The 10876-nt window shown below is 34.0% G+C and overlaps 1 protein-coding gene across 1 annotated transcript; it reads left to right on the plus strand.

Annotated features, from left to right (window-relative positions):
• Positions 1 to 2186: 2186 nt before the first annotated feature.
• On the plus strand, positions 2187 to 5087 carry LOC145105826 (uncharacterized). Its single transcript, XM_079042914.1, has 6 exons — positions 2187 to 3445; positions 3504 to 3776; positions 3844 to 4167; positions 4266 to 4278; positions 4349 to 4399; positions 4488 to 5087. The coding sequence occupies exons 1-6, from the start codon at positions 2187 to 2189 to the stop codon at positions 5085 to 5087; spliced, it is 2520 nt and encodes an 839-aa protein (XP_078899040.1).
• The last annotated feature ends 5789 nt before the right edge of the window (positions 5088 to 10876 follow it).

The raw sequence follows: 10876 nt of genomic DNA on the forward strand, positions 1-10876 counted from the left end.
TATTTCCTGTGTGTTTAAATTTTTGAAGTTCAAAGAAGATGTATGAAGCGGGGGTGATCCTCAAGTGTTCAGAACAGCATCCCTTCACATGATTGAAGGAATGAGTCCCAAATATCTGAATATTGATTTATTTATACGCACTTATGCATTGCATAATAACATTGAAGCCATGTTTAGACAAGGAATGGTATGTGTAATTTCAATTATTATATGTACTCTATTCCATTTATTAATATTTAGTGTCATTGATGTTAATGATATTGTTATTCTGTCAATAGGAGGAGTTTTTTGTAATGACAATTTTGATGTAGGAATGACTTTGTTGAGACAAGCAGCAGATGAAGATCATATTGAGACAATTTATTTGCTTGGAATGATCTACATTTCAAGAGGGCCTCCTCAGTGTGATCAAGGTATGTATGTTATATATGTACATTAAATTTTGTATATAGTTAATTAATGCATGTTTGTAGTTTGGGGTTAGTATTTAGTTGTGTTGTGTTGTATAATATTTACTTTTGTGTTGAAACGGATACATTGGATTAATTGATAGTTATTTTAATGTGTAGGTTTACAACTACTTGATGCCTATTTTGGCTAGGCAGTTCCGGATAATAGGGAGTACACGTGTGTTGTTAATAGTGCCAAAGAGTTGTTGTGGACTGTTGATGTTGTTCATATACTTACAACGAATAACATCACATTCCAATGTGAAGAGCCACATCATTCAGTTAAAGGGGCATTTACGATAGGCAATGAAGAGGATGAGGATCCACAAAGATATTGCATGGTTTGTCGTTGGTATGTAGAGTACGGTAGGTTTTGTATATTTCTTAAAAATATAAATGGTTGATAATATTGGACTTTCAATATTAGTGTTTATATTGTATTGTATATGTAGTTGTATATAATTTTATTTTGTTTTATGTTGTTATTTTCGGGTAAAAGGGCATTTTAGTTATTTTTGCTTGCTATGGTGTTTGAGTAGGTTTAAATCTTTTTTTGGTAATGAAGTATAGTTAATGGAATTAAAAATAGGTTTGTAATCAAGTCGTTATTAATAAAAATAATCTATATAGAATATATAATTTAATTTGCTCTATATCTATATATATTATGAATGTTATTAAAATTTATAATTACCCATGTACTACAGGGGTTTTAACCTAGTATTGAATACTATCGACCCAATAATTTGACCTAGTACGTTCAACACATCGAAATCAAGGGTTGTCGAAGGTTCCCTCAGACACCCTTTCTTTGAATATGTGTTCTGCAATTCTCAAACTTAATTAAACCATTCTACAAATATTCTAAGCCATTATCAAATTATCAAAGTGATTCAACCATTCAAATTAGAAAACTTTGAAGATTGGTTCAACATTCGGTCATTAACTTTGTGAAACGAGTTGTTGTTAAGGTACCTTTGCAATATTTATATTCTACATACATATTTACTTCAAATCTCATCTATTAATTCAAAGCAACATTAATGAACATATAATATTCTATTATTTAAATGTATACTTTACAGATTTAACACCATGAACAATACAAATAGAAAGTGGATGTATGAAAGAAAAGATAATTGTAGTTGTGTATCGCATGTTTTCATACAAGCAGTGAACAAATTCATATATTTTGCTACCAGTCAACATAGGTTCATGGACGAAGATAAAATCAAATGCCCATGCATCAAATGTCGTAACATACCATATAGAGACGCTGATACTGTTAAGCATCATTTGTACAAGTCAGGTTTTGTTGAGGAATATTGGTTTTGGGATAAACATGGCGAAACATCCATTGATGATGACAATATGTTTTTAGGGGTGGATGATTCAAACACAAATTTGAATAAAGGTGAATGTTCTTATAGAGAAATGGTCATAGATGCAATGACTCCTGATTTTAATACTAGTAATCCTGAGGAAGAGCCAAATGCACTAGATAAAAAATTCTTTGATATGGTAGAGGCAACCGATAAAGAATTATGGCCTGGATGTAAAAAAGTCACACAACTGTCTGCTGTAGCTAGACTGTTGAATATAAAATCAGAGTATCGCATACCTGAACAAAGTTATGATGCTATCTGCCAGTTGATATATGATGTGTTACCAGAGGAGAATAATATGGTAGGTAGTTTATACGAGAGCAAAAAGTTAATATAAGCACTAGGTTTGCCTATGGAGATGATTGATTGCTGCAGGTCTGGATGTATGATATATTGGAGGGGAGACAAAGATTTTTATCGGTGCAAATTCTGCAATGCAGATAGGTACAAACGGTTAAAAAATTTGGCCAGATGCTCTCGCGTATCCTTTAAGAAAATGCATTACTTTCCTTTGACTCCAAGGTTGAAGATACTGTATGCTTTACAAGCTACAGCCGCTTCCATACGATGGGACTCCGAGAATCATGGACATGATGCTGGAGTAATGTGTCATCCATCCGATTCAGAAGCTTGGAAGCAGTTTGACAAAATTCATCCTTCATTTGCAGTAGAAATACGTAATGTTACATTAGGCCTAAGTACAGATGGGTTTGCACCAAATGGAGCATTTGGAAAACAATATTCATCTTGGCCTATTATTATAACACCTTATAATTTGCCACCTTCTATGTGCATGAAAGAGCCTTACATGTTTTTGACCGCACTTCTGCCAGGACCGTCAAACCCTAAGTATAAAATAGATGTATTTTTGCAACCAGTTGTTGCAGAGTTGGAACAGTTATGGGAAGAAGGCGTAGTAACATATGATCTATATTTAAAACAAAATTTCCATTTACGAGCAGCTTTGATGTGGACAATAAGCGATTTTCCAGCATATGCAATGTTGTCAGGATGGTCTACAGTAGGTAAGCTAGCATGTCCACATTGTGGGAAACATACACAAGCATTCAGACTAAAGAATGGTAATAAGATGTCATGGTTTGACTGCCATAGAAGATTTCTACAAGTAAATCACCCATATAGAAAGGATAAATATAAGTTCAAGAGGAATTATGAAGTGAAAGAAGGTCCTCCTCCAAGTAAGAATGGTGAACAAACTTTAAGGGAGATTGAACAATTAGGTTTAGTAAAAGTGATTGAACTAAATGCTGATGATGTAAACAAAAGATGTGGCGATCATGGTTGGAAAAAGAAAAGCACATTTCAGGATTTACCATATTGGAAAACAAATCTCATTCGACATAATTTTGATGTTATATATATTGTGAAAAATGTATTTGATAAATTTTTTTACACTGTAATGGATGTCAAAGGGAAGACGAAGGACAATGTAGCAGCAAGAAGAGATCTGAAGCTCTATTGTAGGAAGAGAAAAGGACTCGAAGATAATCAAAGAGCATACTATGCTCTGGACAAGAATAAAAAGAAATCCATATGCGAATGGGTGGAGAAATTGTGTTTCCCCGATGGTTATGTTTCTAATTTGGGGAGGTGTGTTGATTTAACAAGGTGTAGTGAAAAGTCACGATTGTCATGTTTTTATGCAAAGATTGATGCCAATTGCATTTCGTGAGATGTTTCCAAAACATGAGTGGGAAGCATTAACAAAGTTGAGTATTTTCTTCAAACCATTATCAGCAACATCAATCACAACAAAAGACATGGAAAGGATTGAAACCGAGATCCCAATAATTCTATGTAAATTAGAGACCATATTTGTCCCCGATATTTTTAACTCCATGGAACATTTACCAGTATATTTTCTATACGAAGCGAAGATAGCCGGTCCCGTCCAATATCGGTTGATGTATCCATTTGAAAGGTTTGTGTGTTACATCATAATGTATGTTGCTATTTTTGTAAGCTAATCTATATATTCTTTACTATAGATATCTAAATCAGTTGAAAAAATATGTGAAAAATAAAGCTCGAGTGGAAGGGTCCGTTGTTAACGCGTACTTGCTTCGTGAAGAATCAATATTTTGCTGTCATTATTTCGAGACTGGTGTCCCCACACGTAATAGAAAGTTTCATCGAAATGATGATGGAGGAGCAGATGAGCAACCGGATGCTAACAACGAAATGTTAGATATATTTTCATATCCTGGTCGTCATTATGGAAGATTCAGGAATAGAATGTTGTCTGATGAGGAAGTGCATGCTGCCCAAACTTACATACTCCTTAAAGAAGATAAGATCAAACATTACATCAGGTAAGTAACATATACTTCAATTTTAATTATAATAATCATTTGTTGTGTAATTGCTCTGAATAACATTTACATGCATGATTTTGTTTATTACATCATAGTAACTTTAAAAATGTTATTTAAATGGTAATACATAATATTTGAATAAGATTTGAATGAACTTATTGGGGATATGGATGAACAGGAGCTTGCAGCTGAAGTTGAGAAGAACTTTGCAGTATGGTTTCAAAACTATGTGGGTGTTATTTTTGTATTTTTTTAATTTTATTATTTTTTATGGTTATAATTAACTCTAATGAAGTGTTTTACCATTTTTCATATAGGCACGTAAGATCCAGATAAAGAACAAGTATATATCTGACCTTTCCAAAATGTCATTCAAAAAAGTGAAATTATATAGTGTATACTTTGTCAATGGTTACAAGTTTCACGCAGAAGCTCATGGTCTGAACAAATCAACAATCAATAGCGGATTGTGTGTTAGTAGCCAAGGAGGTGATTATTACGGTAAGGTAGAGGAAATTTTAGAAGTCAAGTACCCTGGTTACCCAATTAAAACCACAGTTTTGTTTAAATTTCATTGGTACGATCCAACACCTAACATAAGAGTTAAGGTTCACAAACAATATAACTTGGTCGAGATAAACGTCAAAAGAAAATACAACAAGTTCGAGTCGTTTGTTTTAGCCATGCGAGCCATGCGAGCCACTCAGGTGTGTTACATTCCTTACCCAAGTTTGAAAACAAACAACTCGGATTGGTGGGTTGTATTTAAAGTCAAACCTTGTGGTTGGACTGATGAAAATCATCCTCAGAAAGACGTTGCTTTCCAAGAAGATGAATTTGAATCAAATGAAATCATTATACCAACTACAGCCGATACAGACAATTATGATAATCATGATGTTGGACTAGATTTCTAAGCCCATAACTATTATTGGTATGTATTCAACCCGAGAGTAGCATGGTCCATTTGGGTTGCATAACACTAGGACAATTTGTTAGGATGGACTCTTGAGAGAAAGTTATATATGATTCGTTAATATATTATAAGTAATAATATATTAATATGAAATCATATGTTTTAATTAGTATTGATCAAGAATTAATTTAGTGATAAAAAAAGACTAATTAAATCTATGTGGACAAATTATGGTAATTAGTGATATTTATATGTGTTGGGCTTATGATCCATTTTGGACCAAGTTTATGTATGGATACATAAAGAGTTGGGCCACATGAACCATGGATCATAAAACCCATGGGTATGGATTTGGGTTATATCTATGCCCCTTGAAATCCTACATATAAATATGAGAGTACATAGCTAAAAACGCCTACACTTGTTCTTGGAGGGCATGGAAGTGTTTTGGTGCATGGAGTTTCTCTCTCCAGAGTGACCTTTGTTCTAGGTGAGTTGTGATTCCATTTGAGGTGCAACACTTGGGGTACTAAGTTCTTAAAGGCCAAATGCGTCAAGACTTCCATCCACATAAAATGTATGTTTCACTAACTAGTATCTTGTGTAGTTTACATCTTTGCATGCTAGTTATAGGCTTAATACCTTGGAAACTCCTTTGCATGTATAATTAGTTAAAACATAGATCCAAGGTATTTAGGGTTATATGTGCACCATAGGATGTTGTAGTATACTAAAACCCATCAGTGCTATCAGAGCCAAGGCTTGTTTTCAGTTATACTTGATGCAAATGGCTGAAAATCGAAATTTTTGCTGTCTGGACAGCTGACTCACCGAGTCCATTAAGGGACTCGACAAGTCCATGTGTAAATTCATCCAACTCATCCAGTTGGTTCATGCACTCGACGAGTTGGACCCCCTGACAGCTTATCTTCGAGTTTTTTGGTTGAAATTGGACTAGGAAAATTACCCTAAGTTGTTTTTTTTAACTTATAAGGCTGTTTTTATGTGGTAATGTTCATTCTAATCCAATTCAAAAGATAATTGTCAATAGATTCATGTTTTGTATTAGTTTAGTGGTTAGGCTAATTACATGAAAATTGTTTGATTTGACTTATCTTGTTCTTATGAGTTAGTTTAGATTAATAGAAAAATTATGTGATAATTTGTTTTCAATCCGTATTGATCTAAAAGTTGCTCATAAAATGTGTTTTTGTAACTTGTCCTCAAGTTATATGAAAAGTCTGATTTTTGATTTTTTAAAACTCATAAGATTTCCATGAGTTATGAAAAATGAAGAGTCTCATTTTTAAATGTTCTAAAGTCTTCCATAACTTGTCCTCAAGTTATGGAACTTGAAGAGTTTTTTCATTAATACTACTTTAAACACATAAGTTATGGAAACCAAAAGTTTTTGAATTGTTCAAAACTTGTCCTCAAGTTTTGGTATTTGTAAAGTTTCCCCCTATGAATACTTTAATTCCAAATTAGACCCTTAGAATTTTAAAAGTTAAAATTCAACCCTTATACTATTATAATATTAATAGTTAATAGTTATATATATGTATAAGAACAAAGTCAGTCTTACCGTTAGTAGGCCTCATTCACGAAGCTGGTCTATAAGGGGGGTATAAGGTTACTGCCTATAAAATGACAGTTTAATGGGTGTCCACTCTCACCCACCGCTTCCTTGACTGGTGGAGGGTCGTTAGCCGAACGGGTAGGACAATTATTCTCCCATCATTAAAAGTATAATGATAAATACTAAGTAACTAAACACTTATAAATTCTCAATCTTAGTTACTTAGGAAAATGTGAATTTGGTGCTAACCCAAGAAATTACACTTTGTACCTTACCAAGTCGTTATTTTAGTGTGTGTGGTTAACCAGCACACTAACATGGACTAGTAAGTGTGGAAAATGGTAACTTAATGTTTATCATAGATCGGTGGAGCGCGTGTGGTTAACCGGCACATCGATTAGGTGATAAAATTAAGGGTACCAAGTTAATTTGCATGGTTATTCACACCTTGTTTGTGATCCTCGGCATCCCAGTCACAAACTTGAGAGGGCACAATCGAGATTTAAACATGCCACTGAAAAGTTCAATGAATCTCAAAAGATCTAGGAGTTTCAAACCAATTAAAACCTAATAACTTTTTCGTTTTTCATGGTGGAAATTCGCGAATCATCATTCACCTACCTTCAAATATTTTATAGCTTGGATTACGGCATCCCTCTTCCAAATTATAAAATATTGTGTTGGGTCCTTGCCTTAATATTTCATATTGGGTGTTAGATTAAGAACTTAAATCAACTAACTTGAATTTCTCCCATTGTCTAGTTCAGGCAACTATGATCTTCCCAAATCCCTTGGAACAAGATTTCCTAATGAAGATAATGTCCCATGGTTGGATCATGGAAATCATACTTCAATTCCTCCACCTCCTCCAATTATTCTCCCTAACCTACAAGCTCTTGAATAGTTCAAGGTCACTCAAGCCCTATTGGCAAGCAGAGTCTATGTGTGCTCACATCTTGGAGATGAAATCACATATTGACAAGCCGTGAGAGTTGGGTGTCAAAGTCTTGAGGAAGTTGGTTGTTGACTAGGTTCTTCAATCACTTTCTAAGTCACATAGTGAGTTCCTTTAGGACTACTATATGACAGACCATGACATGACCCTTAATGATCTTACCTATTTGCTTGGTGCTGCTGAATCAGCAATGATTTCGAGCACTGGTAAAGCAAATTTGATTGGAAGATCGACTTCCCAAACTTCCATGGACATTGACAATGGTAACATTGGAAATCCAGAAAAGCTTTCTCTTCCCAATGGAAAGGGATCGGCCATAGTCAACCCGGTTGACCAAATGGTAAAGAGAAAGGTTATGTCTGAGATAGTCCCGTGTACCATTCCCAAAGAGTCCATATGTTTCTATTGCCAAAGGAAGGGGCATTGGTTGCGAAGCTTTCCTATTTACCCGAAGGTTCATAAGGATGGTAATGTCAAAAAGGTTTGACTCTACTTCAGGTAAGGTCCACTATCTAACTCTAATAAGTTCCTTTTTGAGATTCTTATTACATGATGTGACTAGGTCACATTTTTATGTTTTGTAGAATCAAAGAAATGAGGCTTAAAGGAAGAGTATGTTGATTCTGATCGCGAAGATGGATTTTGATCGCATGGTTCGATGATCAGAATTTTGAGCTGTTGCTTAAGAGTTGTGATAGATTACTTAGGAATAGATAACAACATTGTTTTCATACATATTTGCATTGTAAGGATAAGTTTTTCCGCAAGTTTTAAAATAAAGGAAAATTTTTTGATTTTATTTATTCTAAGTATCCTTACAATGGAATTTGTGGAAATTGTTTTTTATATGATTCCATTGATAGCAATATTGGAAAATGGATTTGATTCTTTCGTTTGTGGTAGTGTCATAATTTACCAAATAAGGAAAGATTCTCATCACCCAAGTTTCATTTGGATAGAAACTTGGAATCATGCAACTTGTATTGTATGTTGAATGAGAATTTTCATCTTTGGGAAATTAATACTAATTCCTTGTTCACATGTATGTGTGAGTCAAGTGAAGGACTAGAAGATCAGGTACACTTGGTTGTGTGCTGATCAGGTCCACCACAAAGAACGATAAGACTATTTGTCATGATTTACTAAAGTTTAGTAAATATGATTGTGCTTACAAGTTTAGGTATAATTCTGAAACATTGGAAAAGTTTCAATGTAAGGCCGAACGAATAAGAAGAATCAAATTAGGCAGAGAGATAAAATTTTCTCCAATCTGAAAAGATGGGAGACTACTTGAGTATCTTGTTTTATGATTGTCTTAGTGATTATGAAACCATATCACAATTGATTCTCTTAGGACATCTTAGTGCATTTGTTTGGCTAAGAAGAGGAATCGTGGATTGTTAAAATGGTTAAAATCAAAAAGATGAATCATACTTCGTTCCAAAAGCAAGTCTTAGAGTCATACTCCAAGATTGTAACTTGAGTGACATAATCTTTAGAAGGTTTACAACACTTGTCAAATGTAGAATAAGATGTTTCTTATTCTTGTACATTTGAAATTGGTAAGTTGTGATGTTTTGGATAAAACAAAGACCAACTAAGGCCAATTGTGTGAAGTGTTTGTCCTGATAATTATCCACACTAAATCGTGAATATTTGCTTTGTCAAGGAATGGTCCTTGACAAGAGAATCTTATATGTCAAGAGGTCAATGGGAGTCTTAAAGATCTTGAAAAGTTTCAAGAACTAATCAAGAATAAAACCTATTGTTAATCACTAGCACACGACTTGAGGTTTACAACCTATCGTGTTGACATATTCTTGTTTCTGTGTCTATTCCAGTTAAAAGTTGACTATGCATGTGAGTTCTATGAGTTCTCAGTTGTTTGCATAACTACTTGGAAGCAATGGCAGGCCCTTGTGCTTCCAGGTGGCAAGAAGTTAAGATTGCACAAGTTCAATCCATATAGTTTGGATTTGTCACTAACCTTGTCTTGTGATTATGGTTATGACAAATTCACATGGATAGGAACACATACACCATAAAATCTAAGTGTCATAAGGTTTCTCTCCGATTCATGAAAATGATGGTGAGGAAACGCTTTCATTAAGTAGATTTTAAGTAGATAGCAATTGTGATATTTGCATTCTCAAGGTCGTTATTGGAGCGTGTGTGGTTAACCGACACACTAACATGGACTTGTGAGAAATGGCAAAGGTCTAAAAAATTGAGACTATGATTACGACATCACTTTTCATAGTTCTAAAAAATTGTTTAGACACACATGTGAGCTATCTAAGGAAAGGTGTATGATTTTGATAAAGTCTTATCAAAGCATCTCGTATCAGAAATCTGAACTTTGGTAAGAAAGTCAATAAAGTATTGATTTCTAGAAGTCCAACTGATTTCTGGATACATGTCATAGCTAGTGGGAGCATACTTGTTATGCTAATAATTATCATGTTAGTGGGAGCATGATTATTATGTTAGGTGTTGAATGTTAGCAATGTTAATTATAGAAAACAAAAGTTTCAATTCGTGAAGTTGCAGGGGTTGAAAAAGTTGTTTTGCTATAATTAAGGGGGATGAATTCATACTTCATTTCAAATCTAAGAGCTTAGATTGTGAGTTTTTAATCAAATTTAGTCATGATTACATTATTTGAGTTCTTAAAATTTGATTATGATTACGACATCACTTTTCATAATTTGAATTATGAGAACATGGCAAATTATAAAAACTATTGTAGAAAAAGACTAGTCTAGGATCATGTATTTATGTGAGACATCATGAATCGTGTCCCATATGCTTCCGATATAGGATCGATTACATGTGTTATAGTATTTATCCTTTCTAAATTTTCAAATGCCTAGGGCATTAAGAGGGGAAAAGGTCGAGAATTGGATATGACTAAAATGATTAAGCAATTGTCGAGGACAATCTGAGGTTTACCAAAGATTGGTTACTCATGGATAGTTGGAAGTATGGTGTAAATTTTGGAATGACCATATTGACATATTCTGAAAAGAAACAACTCTTATTCAGAAGTGATAGTAAAAAATGGGAATATGGAAATGTTTCCATAGGTGGAAGTTATTCGTTAAATCTGTGTAAGATTTGAAAACTTAATGCAAGAAGGATGTTCAAAGGAATGTACTTTGAATATGAGACTTCGTTTCCATGGAATTGCTCTCCACTGGAATACTTTGTAAATGTCTGTTGCCAAGTCTTTGTGACTTTTGTGCATAGTCATTAC

The sequence above is a fragment of the Lactuca virosa genome, chromosome 4 (genome assembly GCF_052849685.1).
Source record: "Lactuca virosa cultivar CGN04683 chromosome 4, Lactuca_virosa_CGN04683_v6, whole genome shotgun sequence".
Taxonomy (NCBI): domain Eukaryota; kingdom Viridiplantae; phylum Streptophyta; class Magnoliopsida; order Asterales; family Asteraceae; genus Lactuca; species Lactuca virosa.